The 18,784-nt window shown below is 37.6% G+C and overlaps 1 protein-coding gene across 1 annotated transcript in view; it reads right to left on the reverse strand.

Moving 5' to 3' along the window:
• SHQ1 (SHQ1, H/ACA ribonucleoprotein assembly factor) overlaps positions 1-18,784 on the reverse strand; it is a 167,152-nt gene that overhangs the window by 83,026 nt on the left and 65,342 nt on the right. The window contains exons 7-9 of the mRNA XM_019717052.2: positions 15,897-16,051; positions 14,196-14,249; positions 11,946-12,069 (exon numbers count right to left, since the gene is read on the reverse strand). Coding sequence (XP_019572611.2) covers positions 11,946-12,069; positions 14,196-14,249; positions 15,897-16,051 — 333 coding nt within the window. The remainder of the gene's footprint in view (positions 1-11,945; positions 12,070-14,195; positions 14,250-15,896; positions 16,052-18,784) is intronic.

The following is an 18,784-nucleotide window of genomic DNA, read 5'->3' on the forward strand; positions in this document are numbered from 1 at the left end:
TATGGAGATAACTGGAATTTGATTTTCTACCCTTCACTGTTTATGCTCATATATAATATCCTTCTACACAGAAGTGTATGTATAAACCCACAAATGTTCTGAGGATAGATAATACAGATAAATAGGAAGAAGGTGCCAATTCAAGAGCTTGGGAACACAGATTTGGGCTCAGAGGAAGAGAAGAGAGTAAAAGGAATTTGCTTTGCCTTGTGGAAGGACAATGCAAGGGAGACCAAGGGCAAGAACTGGCACTGTCATCACTTCGCAGCACAGTGTTCCTCACCTTGTCACAGATCCAGCTGCCGCTCACACATTCTAGGCTCGGAAGCCCCTCCTTTCTTAGATTAGTTGGCATGTAAGTAAGTGGCCAGCAAAAACAGATACAAACTGCACTTCAATTTGATTTGAATTCCATACTATTTAAGTTTCCTGACAGCACCAGGGTTGTTCAATTCTTAGAAACATTTAAATTGCAGTGGGGTCCTGACTAGGAAGTAAAATGATCAAGAACAATTTACAATGAGGTAGGAAACAGAAAGCAAGAATTATCATCTCCAGGGTGGGGAGCAGGAAATTAAGTGATTAAACTACTTAAGTGATTAAACTACTATTAAAGAAGTAGACACATCAATTCTAGTGACCAGTGAACTCAGATAGGAAAGGACCTATCAACCAGTTTTAGAAGGTGCAGGGCAAATGTCAGGGTCAGACAGCGTATCGACTGAACTTTCCCTGATGAAACAACTCCCTCATGCTGCTCACTCACAATATTTCAGAACACTTCCCTCCATCCTTTCATGTCTAAACACTACCTGTCTTTCCGGTCCCAGTCCAAATCTCATGTCTTCAATGAAGCTTTCTCTGCTCCTTAGTGAAACATCACCACCTGTTCCTTTTCCCGTTGAACTACTTAGTCTGCATCTCGTGTAAGGTACTACTATATATTTTATGATTTGATGGACATTTTAGCCTCCCTGCTAGTACACAGGGAGTACACATGCTAGTACACATGCTCCCCAAATACAGTACATACATCCAATTCATCTTTCTGCTGCTCTTCATATTTACAGGGTACTCTATATATAATAAAGTTTCTTCATAGATACTAACAGAGTACCTGTTGAATGAGTAATAGATGAACTCACTGACCAATAACAAGTACTTTAGAACAACAGGAAACTTTAGTAGGAGCTGAGAATCAGAAGTCAAATGTGGCAGAGCTCCCCTCCATAGGAGGTTACATGTCTTAAGTGATTTAAAGGTAGGTCAGTTTCCCTGGCTTTATACTTTCACTCATTCTATTTCTCCTTTGAGCTACTTATGACAAATGCATTTTTTTTTAAACCTGGTAATTGTGTAATTCCATGCCCACCCCACCCCCCCAACCCTGTTAGAATTTTAAGCTCCCTGGGGCTTGAGTGTAATCCCTCCTGTTCACTATTGTTATCTCCAGACCCAGCTCTGCACCCTGATGAAGCACTCAACGAATACTTATTGAATCACTCTCAAAATAATTGTACTTAATGTACTTCAGGAGTAAAAACTGAAAGGCCTAACAATTCTCTAAAATGCCCATATTTGGGAATTTCTACAAATTAAATACAGATAAATGTTAACATTGGAAAATCCTAGTAATGTCATCTTAGTTTTCATGTTTGGGGAAATCTTTACACTTCAATAAAAAGCGTTTAAACTGTGGACTAAATAGATTCAACTGCTAAAAACAAATTCATCTTCAACGTTGCATCAAAACTCAGAGCTCACACAATACACTTGCCATACCTCAATTCCTTGCACAATCATTTTGCTTAAAGAAAAACGTCAGCCCCAAGTCCTGTGCTATGGTTATTCTTTTCTTTCACACCGATTATGTTGTTATAGCTATCTACAGAAGAGGTCAGTAAAGCAGTCATTTCTGAAAAATTTGTTGTTAAGCCCAGTAATGACTAATATATAAGGGATATTAATTATATGAAGTAAAACCTGCTTTTAATTGGTAACAAAAACTAATCTCTTGAAGGCTGATTCTTGGTTTATAGCCTGCCATGTAGGTACTAGTCATCAGACCTAAAATGTTCATAGAAAGGTAGGTTTTTGTTAGTCTTAAAAACAAAACAGAACCAATAAATTTCATTTCAAATGTTATTAGCCAAAAACAAAATCTTCATACAACTGTCTGAACAAATATTACAATATTTTCCACAAAACGGCAAATAAATTTAAATTTGACACATAGAAGCATAGTAACCCCTACTTTTCAGATGACAATATGGATGAAATGAGATATCATATCTGCAGACCTGAGCCCAGTGCTGGCATACAGAGTAGTTAACTCAGCAGGTGTGGTTATTATGACTGTACTAGCATATTAAGGCAGGACTCTTTCTGACTCACTTCCAATAAGATTCACAAAGGATGAAACAGATACCAAGCATTCCCCTTTTAACAGACACTAAACCCTCTATGCTATCCTGGTAGAGAAACTGACGAAAAACTGATTTGTGAACCTTTAGACTAATATTCACCTCCAGTAGTTTAAGGGTAAAAAAAGAGGTCCAGAAAATCTCTGGACCAAGTTGTTGGAGTCCTATGGGGTTTCTACCACCCTCCATGGGGGAGGGGAGGAGGTGCTTTCCTGTTACCCTAAACCATGAGAAAGAAGGTTTTAAGAGGGGCCCCTGAAGAGTGTAACCTACCTGCCTTGGAAATTGAGGGGTACAAAGACTAGTGTCTGACCCATACCTGATAAAAGCCCCCATCAAGAAACAAGGAGAAGCAGCCTGTGGTACTGAGGAGAAGACCTGGTCTGGAAGCCAGGGGTATTTCCTGCAACAGCAAAAGGGGCCTCCTCCCCACTGCTGGCTTCCCAACCAGGCCAGAGCTGGGGAAGAGAAGATTTATTTTTTTAATCAAGTTCAAAGGGGACATTTTAAGTACTGCAGTGAGACTCCTCTTGTAAACTAAAGTGACAGAAAAAGCTATAGAATATTTATTATATATTATAGGATATATGTGTGTGATACAATATTTATAGGATACATATTTCATCAGAAATAATAAAAGAAAGAAGAAACTAAGATCAAAGGGGAAGGGAGGAAAAATTAAGTAGTTGTTTCCCTTCCACTCCATGATGATCAGTCCTTTCAATATTGTAATTGTATTACATGTTCAATAGTTGCTCAAGAGTATGAAAGAGTGAGGAATACCTTTATAAAGATTCTAAAAATTAATGAAATGTAGATATTACTGCAAATAGTAAACTGTTGAACAATGTATACTCAAATATTAAATTAAGCACTTCTAAATAGAATAAAATTTCTGAAGACATTTAGAAAAGCTGCTCTTTTTTGGTCCCCTTCTTCCTTTATTTTTAATGAGTAACAGCAGCGAAGTGATGCTGCCATGAAAGATTCTACCTACTCTTCCCAGAAGAATGGAACAAGGTAGAGGAAGTGAAAGTTGCTGAAGACAGGGACAGAGGGAAAAACGGGGGGCGATGTGCCCCAAGAATATTTATCCAGGGAGGGCAAGTCCATGTTCAAGGTCCAGTGCTAAGCACTACAATAGTACTTAGAGGGACACAGCAGGCTTTCTGACTGTAATGGAATTCGGATTAGACAGCAACAGCGAGAGAGAAACATACAGTCTTTTGTACGTGGGGAAGAGGTGGGAGAAGGAACCCAAAATTAAAAACAGCCAAAGTCCCAGTAAAGAATGCTTGTAAAGTCAGGTAAAGCGAATTCATGGCTCTTTAAAAACTCAGATCTTAGTCAATTAGTTATAATGAAATATTCTGTAGATTCTAAAGCCTTCCTACATGGTTTTAGAAGCTTGTTCCATTTAAGATTTTAAGATCAGAGAGACGACATAAAAATGGCGGCGTGAGGTGAGCCTCTGTAAAGCTCCCCTGGAATTTACAACTAATCGAACAATAATAACTCCACAAAGGACTCCCTGCACAGCAGACAGGCAAGACGAAGAGGCCGACTACCAAAGTCACCTACAGGTGGGAGAATCGCACGAGCGGGGGGAGGAGGGAAGGGAGAAGTGCGGAGACGGAGCCGCGGGGGCGCAGACCTAGCTCAGTGCTCCCAGATCGCTGCTTCCCGGAACTACCGCAGCTGCAGGAGAGGGAAGAACTCAGACTGCTAGGGCTCCGCTTATGGCCCACAGGGCTGAAGGGGCAGCATATAACACAGCTGAACCCAACGCTCACGGCAGAGACCTCGGAGAAAAGACTGAGGGAAGAAGGCTGAAAAAGGTGGTTTAAGCCCTCACTGCCGAGCAGAGAACGGAAGCTTTAAGCACTGAGACTAGCTGCTCCCTCCCAGAGCTTGTCCTGCCCCCACCTGCCCGGTAGAAGAAGCTGAACAGTAGCAGTGTCAGATCAAAGGAACAGAATATTTGCTGTTCTGAGAACTGTGGACCGCAGACACGGATTCGCAGCCCAACTAGTTCCAGCAAAGGGGAGAGAGCTGTGGAAGCAGGACCGGCTGTGGTGGTGGTCGCCGTCATTGCTCTGGGCCACCTCTCAAAACTCACTCCGCCCCGGCCCCACCTATCTGGGCAGATCCCTGCAAGAGTAAACAGAACTGCTGAAACATACGGGCTCTGAGTCTGGTACAGGAGGACTTTGGAACTTCAAAAGCTCTCTGCATACCCACACGGACACTGCACCCTATGACACAGGCAAACTATTAACAGAGGAGAAGTCGGTCTCCCAGGGAATCCCCTCCTTGTGTGAGACGCTGGAATAGTGCAGAGAAAACATAGCAGTACCATGTGAAGAGAGAAAAGAAAGGCTGCAATCAGACAAAATAAAACATTCTACCAACAAGTACTGGAGAACAAAAGAAAGACCTCTTCCTATTAACCTGTTGCAAAAGCAACCCCTGTAGATGTCTAGGAAGAGAAATGATAAATCAGTAATTGCCATGAATAACCAAGGCAACAAGACAGCTCAGAAAGAAAGTGAAAAGTCTCCAGAAAAGGAACTTAAAGATATGGAAATATGTGACTTAAATGACAGAGAATTCCAGATTGCAGTTCTGAAAAAACTCAACAGGATGCAAGAAAACACAGAAAGGCAGCTAATGAACTCAGAAACACAATCAAAGAACAACATGAACATTTTACGAAAGAGACTGAAATTTTTAAAAAGAACCAAATAGAATTTCTGGAGATTCAGAACTCAATAGAAGAAATTAAGAATGAAAAAAAAATCCAGAACTCAAATATATACTATAATAAAAGAAGAAACAGAGGGAAACATCATAGAATAGCACCACACAGAAATAATAGACAACAACAAAAAGGCAAATAAACAATGAAGACACAGCCTTACCAGAAAACTAAAGATAGAATGACAGGAAATCCTCACATATCTATAATCACCCTGATTGTAAATGGACTGAACTCACCAATAAAAAGCCACGGAGTAGCAGATTGGATCAAAAAACTAAACCCAACCATATGCTGTCTCCAAGAGACACATCTCAGCTACAAGGACAAGCATAGACTCAAAGTAAAAGGGTGGAAATTGATACTCCAAGCAAATGGTACCCAGGGAAAATCAGGTGTAGCCATAATCATATCAGATGAAACAGACTTCAGGGTGAAAAACATAACAAGAGACAAAGACGGACATTTCATAATGGTAAAGGGGACTATACAACAAGAAGACATAACAGTTATCAATATTTATGCCCCCAATCAGGGAGCACCGAAATATACCAAACAACTACTAACAGAACTAAAGGGAGAAATTGACCAAAACACAATTATACTAGGGGACTTAAATACATCATTGACAGCTATGGATAGATCATCCAAACAGAAAATAAATAACAAAATAGCAGCCCTAAATGACACATTAGATGAAATGGACATAATTGACATTTATAGAGCACTTCATCCTAAAACATCAGACTATACATTCTTTCCTAGTGTACATGGAACATTCTCAAGGATAGACCATATATTGGGACATGAAATCAGTCTCAGCAAATTTAAGAAGATTGAAATCATACCAAGCATATTCTCTGATCACAAGGTTTTGAAATTGGGTTATTAAGTGCAAAAAGAAAGCAGGAAAAACCACAACTACATGGAGCTCAAACAACATACTTTTAAAGAACGACTGGGTTAAAGAAGAAATTAGAGGAGAGATCAAAAGATACATAGAAACAAATGACAATGAAAATACATCCTACCAAAATTTTGGGGATGCAGCAATGCAGTTTTAAGAGGGAAATTTATATCATTACAGGCCTATCTCAAGAAACAAGAAAAATCCCAAATAAATAATCTCATGTTACACTTTAAAGAACTAGAAAAAGAAGAACAAGTAAAACCCAAGGTCAGCAGACGAAAGGAAATAGCAAAAATCAGAGCAGAACTAAATGAAACAGAGAACAAGAAGACAATAGAAAAAATCAATGTGTCAAAGAGCTGGTTCTTTGAAAGGATTAACAAAATTGACAAACCCTTGGCTAGACTCAGTAAGATAAAAAGAGAGAAGACACTAATTAACAAAATCAGAAATGAAAACGGGGAAGTTATTACGGACACCACAGAAATACAAAGGATCGTCCAAGAATATTATGAAGGACTATATGCCACCAAATTCAATAACCTAGAAGAAATGGACAAGTTCTTAGAAACATATAGCCTTCCAAGGCTGAACCATGAAGAACTGGGAAATCTAAACAGACCAATCACCAGTAACAAAATTGTATCAGTCATCCAAAACCTTCCCAAAAGCAAAAGTCCGGGACCAGATGGCTTCACTAGTGAATTCTAACAAACCTTCAAAGAGGATCTAATACCAATCCTGCTCAAACTCTTCCAAAAAATTGAAGAAGAGACAGTACTCCCTAACTCATTTTATGAGGCCAACATTACCCTGATACCAAAATCTGGTAAGGACAACACAAAAAAAGAAAACTACAGACCAATATCTCTGATGAATACAGATGCAAAAATCCTAAACAAAATTCTAGCAAATCGAATACAACAATGCATTAAAAGATTATTCATCACGACCAAGTGGGGTTCATCCCCGGGGCACAAGGATGGTTCAACATCTGCAAATCCATCAATGTGATACATCACATAAACAAAATAAAGGATTAAAATCATATGATTATATCAATTGATGCAGAAAAAGCATTTGACAAGATACAACATCCATTTATGATTAAAACACTTAATAAAATAGGTATAGAAGGAAAATACCTTAACATAATAAAGGCCATATATGACAAGCCCTCAGCTAATCTCATAATTAATGGTGAAAAACTGAAGCCCTTTGGTTTACGTTCAGGAACATGACAGGGCTGTCTCTTATCACCTCTGCTTTTCAACATAGTGTTGGAAATCCTTGCCAGAGCAATAGGGCAAGAGAAAGAAATAAAAGACATCCAAATTGGGAATGAAGAAGTGAAATTATCACTCTTTGCAGATGACATGATGCTATATATAGAAAACCCTAAAGACTCCACCAAAAAGCTCTTAGAAACAATCAATGAATACAGTAAAGTTGCCAGCTACAAAATCAACGTACAAAAGTCCATTACATTCCTATATACTAACAGTGAAATCTCAGAAAGAGAAATACAAAAAACAATTCCTTTTGCAATTGCAGCAAAAAGAATAAAAGACCTAGGAATAAACTTAACCAAGGATGTGAAAGACCTATATGCTGAAAACTATAAGACATTTTTGAAAGAAATGAAGAAGACACAAAGAAATGGAAAGGCATTCTGTGCTCATGGATTGGAACAATCAACATAGTAAAAATGGCCATATTACCCCAAACAATATACAGATTTAATGTAATCCCTATCAAAATCCCAATGGCATATTTTAAAGAAATAGAACAAAAAATCATCAGATTTGTTTGGAACCACAAAAGACCCCGAATATCCAAAGCAATCTTATGAAATAAGAACAATACTGGAGGTATCACACTCCCTGACTTTAGCTCGTACTACAGGGCTACAATAATCAAAACAGCATGGTACTGGCAGAAAAACAGACACATAGACCAATGGAATAGAGAACCCAGAAATAAAACCACATAAATATGGACAGATAATTTTTGACAAAGAAGCTGAAAACATACAATGGAAGAAAGACAGCCTCTTCAATAAATGGTGCTGAGAGAATTGGATAGTCACATGCAAAAGAATGAAACTGGACTGCTATCTGTCACCATGTACCAAAATTAATTCAAAATGGATCAAAGACTTAAGCGTAAGACCTGACACCATAAACTGTATAGAAAAAAACACAGGTACTAAACTTATGGACCTTGGGTTCAAACAGCCTTTTATGAATTTGACTCCAAAGGCAATGGAAGTAAAAGCTAAAATAAACAAATGGGACTGTATGAAACTTAAAAGCTTCTGCACAGGAAAAGAAACCATTGACAGAATAAAGAGGCCACCAATTGAATGGGAGAAGATTTTTGCAAACAGTGTCTCCGATAAGGGGTTAATATCCAAAATATACAAGGAACTCATGAAACTCAAAAACAAAAAACAAACAACCCAACTGAAAAATGGGCAGAGTACCTGAAGAGACATTTCTCCAAAGAGGACATACAAATGGCAAATAGACATATGAAAAAATGCTCAACATCACTAATCATCAGAGAAATGCAAATAAAAACCACAATGAGATATCACCTCACCCCAGTCAGAATGGCTATCATCAACAAGACAAATAGTAACAAGTGTTGGAGAGGCTGTGGAGAAAAAGGAACCCTCATACACTGTTGGTGGGAATGCAGACTGGTGCAGCCGTTATGGAAGGCAGTGTGGAGGTTCCTCAAAAAATTACAAATAGAATTACCATATGACCCAGCAATCCCTCTCCTGGGTATCTACCCAAAAAATCTGAAAACATTTATACATAAAGACACGTGTGCTCCAATGTTCATTGCAGCTTTGTTTACGGTGGCCAAGACATGGAAACAACCAAAATGTCCTTCGATAGATGAATGGATAAAGAAGTTGTGGTATATATACACAATGGAATACTATTCGGCAGTAAGAAAAGATGATATAGGAACATTTGTGACAACATGGATGGATCTTGAGAGTATGATGCTAAGTGAAGTAAGTCAGACAGAAAAAGGAGAGAACCATATGATTTCACTGATATGTGGTATATAAACCAAAAACAGCAAAAGAACAAGACAAACAAAAACTCAGACACAGACAACAGTTTAGTGGTTACCAGAGGGTAAGGGGGGTGGGGGGTGGGAGATGAGGGTAAGGGGGATCAAATATATGGTGATGGAAGAAGAACTGACTCTGGGTGGTGAACACACAATGGGATTTATAGATGATGTAATACAGAATTGTACACCTGAAATCTATATAATTTCACTAACAATTGTCACCCCAATAAATTTAAAAAAAAATAAAAAGAAAAAAAGATTTTAAGATCAGTATTTCTTTTGAGGAATAAATTATTTATTACTTTCAACTATGGAAACACTATGCTGAACTCTATAATAAAAGTGTGATCATTGTGATTTCATTTTGAATCGTAAGTAAGCCAAGTTCATTCTTAGAAAACATTAAATGCCAAACCAGAGCTATCCCCACTTAAATTATGTGGTGTCCAAATAACTGACTCTTAAGTGGCAATAATAGTATACCTGTACCATTCACCTATACAAACCCAAATTATAATCCTTGTCCAGAGAGCTCATCCCATAGTTTATGGCATGAATTCTAGACAGTCCAGCTGTCTGTTTCAGCACCAATTAGCCTCAATCCAAATGAGCCACAGAACATACTATGTATGGTTTATAGAGGGTTCTCATTCATTTTTAGCACACAAGGCTCCAGTGTGTTACCTCAGGTTTTCTGCTGCTATCATAACAGCTCATAAAACTGATTCTAGTCATATGGATAATGATGAAGAGCTAAGTCTAAATTTGAATTCTGATCAACTAAAACTGTTTTGAGTAATTAATTACATTGTAAATCAACGCAATCCAATTTATTTTGGGTTATGCAATCACAAAACTGATTACTTTTCAAATAAAAATCCAGAAAACTAGATTACTTCCCAGAATAAAAAGTAACAAGTAATTTGTGTGTGTGTGTGTGTGTGCCCCCCCACCCCAGCCCCAGGGCAAGAAGAGAAGTCAGAGTTAGAAAGAAGTCAAAGAAAAACCTAGGTATATCTCTAGGAGGGACAATACATTAGAGATGTGATTCTTTCCTTTAAGCCAATAAAGTCACCTGGATGGAAAAGAAAGATCTTTCTTTATTTCCCCTTCTTATCCAGAAGTCTGAAAATTAAGCCCCCAGAAGCACTTTTATCTAAGGACAAAGGTACAATGAGACTCCCCAGGGGAGAATATAAGAAATGACCATAAAGTATAGAAAATGACTTTTAAATAAATGTGCCACAACTATATATAGAAATGGATGTTGTCCCTGTCAAAATCATTACCTTGGAAAATTACATACTTAATTCAATGATGCTGTCACAGGTACTTTGCAATTTTATTTCAGAGCTTAGAGTTTTCCACATTCTTAAAACTGGCAAATACCTGTTTTTTTCAGGTGGGGTTTAGCAATAGTCAAAAGTCCTCAGAGGGTAAGGGGGGATGGTGGGTGGTAGATGAGGGTTAAAGGGATCAAACATATGGTGATGGAAGGAGAACTGACTCTGGGTGGTGAACACACGATGGGATATATAGATGACGTATTACAGAATTGTACACCTGAAATCTATGTAACTTTACTAACCATTGTCACCCCAATAAACTTTAATTTAAAAAAGGAATAAAGAAAAAAGTAGGGCCAGCCCAGTGGCTTAGGCAGTTGGAGCTTCGTGCTCCTAACTCCGAAGGCTGCTGGTTCGATTCCCACATGGGCCAGTGGGCTCTCAACCACAAGGTTGCCAGTTCAACTCCCTCCTCGAGTCTCGCAAGGGATGGTGGGCTCTGCCCCCTGCAACTAAGATTTAACATGGCACCTTGAGCTGAGCTGCCACTGAGCTCCTGGATGGCTCAGTTAGTTGGAGCACGGGCTCTCAACCACAAGGTTGCCAGTTTGATTCCTCAACTCCCACAAGGGATGGTGGGCAGCACCCCCTGTAACTAAAGGTCGAACATGGCACCTTGAGCTGAGCTGCCACTGAGATCCCAGATGGCTCAGTTAGTTGGAGCGTGTCCTCTCAACCACAAGGTTGCCGGTTCGACTCCCGCAAGGGATGGTGGGCTGTGCTCCCTGCAACTAGCAACTGCAACTTGACCTGGAGCTGAGCTGCACCCTCCACAACTAAGATTGAAAGGACAACAACTTGATTTGGAAAAAAGTCCTGGAAGTACAAACTGTTCCCCAACAAAGTCCTGTTCCCCTTCCCCAATAAAATCTTTAAAAATATAGTCCTCAGAGTAGCTGTGCTTCTTGGAACCTCCCAAGTTCAGGTTCCATGCGTCTTCCTAGTGGATCACTGTGTTCCCCCCAGCAGAGAATGTTTCACTCTATATTGGAATTGCTTATTGATTACCAACTGTCCTTCAGGCCAAACTGTCAACTGCATAGGAGGAGGAAATTTATCTCATTTATTATTATACCCACAATCCTAGCATAGGGCCTAGAAAATGACAGGCATCCTAGAATACCAAATGATGCAATCTACTATAATACAAAATGGTTTGGAATATGGTGTGTACCTTCTCTATTTACCTCCCTACTCCTTTCAGAAAAAAAGAGCACCACACCTCTCGGTCTGATTTGTGTGATTATATATTTGTAAAGAGGGACTATTACTTTATACACCTGGGAGGAAAAGTGGTTGGATTGAATGACTTTCATTACTTATTTATGTATAGAGAAAAAAATCATGATTTTCTTCCTCAGAGACTAAAAGCAGAACTTTTCATTCTCAATGATGCAAGCATCGTATCTTACCTAGCTGCAATATCTCTGTGGTGTCTCTCTGGGCTTTCAGCACCAGCTTGAAATGGCGATAAAGTGGATAGCACAAAACTCTTCTTCCAAAAGACACCAGGATTTCATGAACATTAGTCCAAGTCTGTGAAGTATTATTTAAATAAGTAATAACCATTTTCATACCATACAAACAAAAGCACATAACAAAATATTCTCAATTAAAAACTATAAGTTTGGATTATCATTAAGCCAAGTAGAAGAGAAATATAAAATCATAAAAGGATACATACACCTCACAATAAAATTTTTAATCTTAGTCTTTGTAATTTCTCATATTTTATCAATATACCACAAATGCTCCTTAAAAATCACATATGTAGCAGGAAAGTTTTAAAAAGTACCTTAAGAATTACAAATATGAATCTAAAACACATGACACTAACAAAATACAGATGCACATAAAAGACATTTCTAAATGATATATGCTTCATGTTTTTGTCTTTTCGGACCCTTCAAGACTGTAAATGAAAGATGTCAGGACTCTTCAGTGAAACATGTTCATAGTTTCCCTCTCCTCCCCTTTGTTTTTTGTTTGTTTGTTTGTTTTGCTTTGGGCATGAATAATACAGGATATTTACTTTAGTATTTGTTTTTACTTATCAAAGAGAAAACGAAACATCTCTGGGGGAAAAAAGTGTTTTATCTCAAACAGTATTAAACCGATACCATTAGCTATTCAAAACTTACTGAAAACACTAAACAAAGGCAATTTTCTACAAAATTGCTTTTACATTGAGTTTTCATAAATAAAAAAAAGTAACCCTTATACAAAACCTAAAATATAAAATTAAAACTAAAGGAACAGCATACTTTCCATGTATATTAATCCTTAATAAGTAAGGGATCTGATTAAGAATATTGAGTATCTGACAAAGAATAGCTTACGTCTAAAAAAAATTATGAACTTTTAAAAAAATTCAAGTAGAAAATGAAATACTTATAAAAGTTTGACAGTTATTAGCATATCTGGCAGTTCTAAGTTCTCTCAAAAACTAAAGATTTCAAAATAAAATCATAAATAGGTGAATTTATTCATGTAGATTTTAATAACTGACTGTGAAATTAATTGCCAACTACTTTGTTTTCAACATAAGTAATCAATGCAATTACTACAGAAACCAGTTTCTCCATTATATGCTGATCATGGCAATATGTAAGACCCAGATGAAGTCTAGAGAACAGTACTTCTCCGTCTTTAGTATGCATATGAACCCTGGAGTTCTTGCTACAGATTCTGATTCAGTGGGTCTGGACTGATACTCTGTCCTGCTAACGAGCTCCCAGCTGAGGATGCTGGTCAAGCTGTTGGTCCATGGACCGTGCTTGGAGTAGCAAGATTCTCTGATAAAGTGTTTCAGTTCCTGCTGACATCTATTTTTTGAACAAAGTGATGCGATGAAACAAACGATTTTACAACTTAAAATGTAGTTTATCTAGGATTTAAACTGGGGGAAAAAAGTAGTCATCTTAATTGATGATACAATTATCAGTTGTTTAAACTAACACTTTTTAAGTTTCTACTGTTAATCACTCCTGTGATGTACAACAGTTTGTTCAAAACTAGTAAATTTAAAGATGCTACGCTTTGATATTTTTGGTAAGACCTACACAACTATTTTCTATAAAATACATATAAAAACAAGTCCTATTATATTAAAAATGTTATTACATCTAACCATAGTAATTGTAGGACCTGAGAGAAGTTATTTAAGCTGCATGATCTAAGTTTCCTCATCTATAAAATATCAATAATACTTCTCACAGACTTATTGAAAGGAATTGGTGAGGTAATACATATAAAACACTTAACATAGCCCCTGATGGGCAATAAGTGGCAGTTAGTAGTAGTATCACTCACGTTTGCTTCCCATCATTGAGCTAAGCCCTAATATATGCCAACTTACAAACATGCCTAAAAACTCCACTCCACAGTCTCCTCTGACAGACCATCTACCCATTCTTTCTCCAAAGTATGTTGTCCCTCTCCTGATTTCCAAAATACCTTACCTGGCTTCATCAGTATAAGAGTAACAAATGGAATCAGAATTTTATTTAAAGGATGGTAGAAAAAAAAAAAAAAAAACTCGTACGACAATACTTCCACTTTTAAAAAGTGAAGGAATGGCTTGAATTACCCAAAATGAACTAATGACAACAGAAAAATAACTTTCTGGACAAAATCTAAATAATTGCAACTAAAAATCATACCTCAAACCAGCACAGTGTTGGACTCAGTTTTCTGATATTCCATGCAGATTCAACCTTTATTTATTTAGGGAAAAAGAGTACTGTTGCATTAGAGGTCAAGACATTTAAAAATAAAGCAAATGTATCCATTAATTCAACTAGTATGTGGGTAGTGTTGACGTATATAAGAACTAAGAACTGTCGGTGATTGCAAAAAATAATTGCTTTACTGATGCAGCCGCTACCAAAGACAAGTTTCTGTCTACTTTCCATGGGGTTTTATAAAGCAAACCTTTTTCTCTGTTAAAAGTCCCAGAACACAAGAGCAAAGAAGCAGGGGCTTTGACAGTGAAAATTAAAGCAAAGTGATGCTTGCTCAATTTCTGTCCTCAACAATGTTAGTTGCCTCCGAAACATTCGATAAATATCTACCAAAGGACTCAAACATAACGTTCAAGTGCTGTCTATGGCACTTAAAAAGCTGCTCAAGAATTAAGCCTTTCAGAGAATGCATGTAAGAATAAGCACATTCTAAAACTGGTTTTGAAGTTGCAAGACTTCATGATTCCAGATATGCAGATATAAGAATAAAAGTGGTAAGCTGTTTTGAGTATAACTACACACTCTAGCTTATCTTTTCAAGCAATAATATGAAGCATTTTTTGCCAAAGAAAACATTTTCTCCAATTGTATAGTATCTTTAAAAAATGAGGGGAAACGAAAAGCATTTTCAGTTATATTAGGCCTCATTAACATTCATTTTGGAGTCAAATGCAAATCTCAAGAATCACCTTTGAAATTTTCAGAATCATGACAACAAAAAATTTGGCACATATAAACTGTAACTCTAAAACTACGCTACTGCTATGATATTAAGGGAGATAGGCAGATTTAATAATTTCCCTTCACAATGACACGAACTATTTATGTAATTTTAAAAAAGAAAAGCATATGCTCAGCTCAAAAACAACCCTTTCAGCAAGGACAATTATAAATAGAGACACGTTAACCAGAAAGACTTTTGTTTTTCAGTTTTCCAGCCTTTTTTTATGTAGGTGAGAAAAAAGTTTAGCTCTTCATTTACAAAATCAATTGTGGTTTAAGAAGAAATAAAGTCTACATTATTTAAAAAAAGATCACTTGAGAATACTGATGGGTGGTAAACAAACAATGTGATATATAGATGATGTATTACAGAATTGTACACTTGAAACCTATGTAACTTTACTAACAATTGTCATCCCAATAAACATTAAAATAAAAAGGAATACTAATGTACTTTACAAAAAATTTACTTTTACAATGGGATTTCTTTAAAAGATTCCTTTTCTTGTAAAGTGTTATACTTGCACCTGCTATTTGACAGCTCAGAGAAAGAATACATGTATGGCAAAGTTTCCCCCTTGCAGATGTCAAGTGTCATGTGGCAACAGCCCTCTTATTTGGCAATTTATCTCCTAAAGATCCTTTTTCTCTACCTTCAGTTTTACTTCTCCACCTTGCTATTTGTAAAGACTGAAGCCATGAGATAAGATAAAGAGACCAAGTAAGCAGTATGCTTTCACGTTGGTACCCACCACCCATGTACACATGCAACACCACGCAAAGCGCTCCCCCCAAGTAATTCAGCACAACAGGTCTCACTCAACAGGAGTGACGCCTTAATACAGTTTGCTTAGTACAGTCATCTGTGCCAACAAGCACAGACATATATGTACTTACATTCCTCTCTCCTTCAGTGACACGAGTTTCATAGCAATATGCCAGAAGGATATCAATTAAACTGTAGTACACTTGACGATGGGTTCTCTTGTCCAGGAGGTAAGATTTATTGACAAATTTTCGCAGCTGAAATTTCTCTTCTTCTGAAAATGACACTAGAAGAAAATGTATTTAAAAATTAGATGTTCCATTCAGTTTTGTAGAACCCTCAATGTGGAAGATTTGTCAAAATTAGAACTTTAATTATAGAAACTGAAATAAAGTTATTTAACAGGATATATAAACAACATTTTAACTGAACTTCATAGTTTTATTAAGGGCTATACACTTGCTCAACCTTAGTATGGCTACATAAAGAATAAATGTCTAGGGGCCGGCCCGGTGGCTCAGGCGGTTAGAGCTCCATGCTCCTAACTCCGAAGGCTGCCGGTTCGATTCCCACATGGGCCAATAGGCTCTCAACCACAAGGTTGCCAGTTCAACTCCCTCCTCGAGTCTCGCAAGGGATGGTGGGCTCTGCCCCTGCAACTAAAATTGAACACGGCACCTTGAGCTGAGCTGCCGCTGAGCTCCCGGATGGCTCAGTTGGTTGGAGCGCATCCTCTCAACCACGAGGTTACCGGTTCGACTCCCGCAAGGGATGGTGGGCTGCGCCCCCTGCAACTAGCAACGGCAACTGGACCTGGAGCTGAGCTGCACCCTCCACAACTAAGACTGAAAGGAGAACAACTTGAAGCTGAACGGCACCCTCCACAACTAAGATTGAAAGGACAACAACTTGACTTGGAAAAAAGTCCTGGAAGTACACACTGTTCCCCAATAAAGTCCTGTTCCCCTTCCCCAATAAAATCTTAAAAAAATAAAATAAAATAAATGTCTAAACAATATCTATCCCTCCCCCTCATTTCCAGACCCCTCCCCCCACCTTTTTTGCTACACTTCTGTATTCAAGGCAGCTAAATGTTAGTTATTGATTTTAAAATTAAGATAACATATTTTGACAAAAGAAAATATAAAATAGCTAAATAAAACTATAAATATTCACTATCCATTTTGAAAGTTTTATACAAAAATATGAATATTCCCATATATGGGTCCATTTTAAGTGTATAGTACTAATATTCTTCACACATAGAAACAAAGTTATACGCAAATGCGCAAATATGACCATATCACACATATCAGACTTATGGGGAGAGGATGTTTCTTTTCAACATAGTATATTTTCCTTTTCTTCTTTTGCTTGGCATTGTCTTTCCATCTTTATCAAGAACCCCCCCACCCCCATGTTAAAAATTTAGTACAAATAATTTCACATTTTTCTTGACAAACATGTAATCAAATAAACACACAAACATACATGGGAGTTTATACCTCCCCACCCCAAAGAATTAAATTATTTTTCTCTATGTAGCCTGTCTCACTCAACAGTATCTGGCAAGTCTCTCCAAGTCAATTGGTACCTAGCTCATTTTTGCGAAGGTCTTGAATATTCCATGGTGTAGCAGCGTCTATCCAACCACTCCTCATACTGATGGGCATTCGCTGTGCTCCCGGTTCTCCGCCACTGCTAATAATGCTATATTCTTTAAAGGCTATAACTCTCCTTTCCAATGATCATAAATAGAAGTTACCTTTCCTACACATACCTATCACCCCCCTCCCAGCAATGAATGTAATATCTCTTTTGAATCGTTTCCAATTTAATGGATATAAAGTGACTGTGGTAGGAAGAATCCAAAGATGACTGCAGGCAAGTCACATCATTTGAGTGTGGGGAGAACCTGTGACTTGCTTCTCTCCAAAAGAATACGCAAAGGTGATAAAACAGACATTGTCATGATTGTATTTTGTTATTAGCAGACTGGACCGAGAGACTCACCTGCAGGTTTTGAAGAAATAAGATGCCATGTTGTGAGAGGGCTACTTAAGAGGAAACAATGGGGGACTCTAAGATGTGAGAGTGGCCCCCAGCAGACAACAAGCAAGACCATAGGGGTCTCAGTTCTATAGCCTCAGGAATGGAATTCTGCCAGCCATTGTTTGAGCTTAGAAGAGGACTCAGAGAACATAGCTGCCAACACCTACTAAAAAAAAGGTGGTCATATTTGTCTACAGCTTTGCAAGACCCTACGCAGAGGACCCAACTAAGTCATACCTGACTCCTGGTCCACAAAAACTAAATCATATTAAGGCTGTTCCTAATTTGAGTTAATTTGCGATGCAGCAAGAGGAAACTAATGTAGTGACATATCATTGTTAATTCAGTTAGTATTTCTCTGACTACTAAACTTTGAGCATTGTTTCATAGGTTTGCTAGCAATTTGGCTTTGCTTTCCTGTGAATTGCCCATTTATGTGTTTTGCCCATTTTTTTCTACTGGATGGCTTATCTTTGGCAAATTAAGAACTCTTTGTCTATCATAGATATGAACCCTAATCATCTCTCCGTATCTATTGCATATCTATTGACTATGGTTATGGTATCTTGTAACACCAAATTATTTGTTTTTGTGTGTAGCCAAATACATCCATCTTTAAAAAAAAAAAAAGTCAGGATTTATAACCTTCAGTAAGGTTTCCTCAATCCCAAAAGTGTACATGAAGTCTCTTTTTCTAGATTTACTATTTCCTTTTTTTAACTTTAAGTCTTTAATCCATCTGGAAGTTATTTTTTCATATGTTTTAAGAGTTCAGTTAATTCCAGATGAACAGTTAATTCTGCCAGCACAGTTTGTTCAGTAATCCAACTTTTCCCACTGTATTGAAACACAAAATTTATAAAAGATCCGTTGCTTTTCTTGCTAAAAATTACTTCAAAGCATTTTTAGTTTTCGTCACTTGAAAATACACTATTTCCCCCATTCCCACTATTAAATACAATTGATA

The sequence above is a fragment of the Rhinolophus sinicus genome, linkage group LG10 (genome assembly GCF_036562045.2).
Source record: "Rhinolophus sinicus isolate RSC01 linkage group LG10, ASM3656204v1, whole genome shotgun sequence".
NCBI lineage: Eukaryota > Metazoa > Chordata > Mammalia > Chiroptera > Rhinolophidae > Rhinolophus > Rhinolophus sinicus.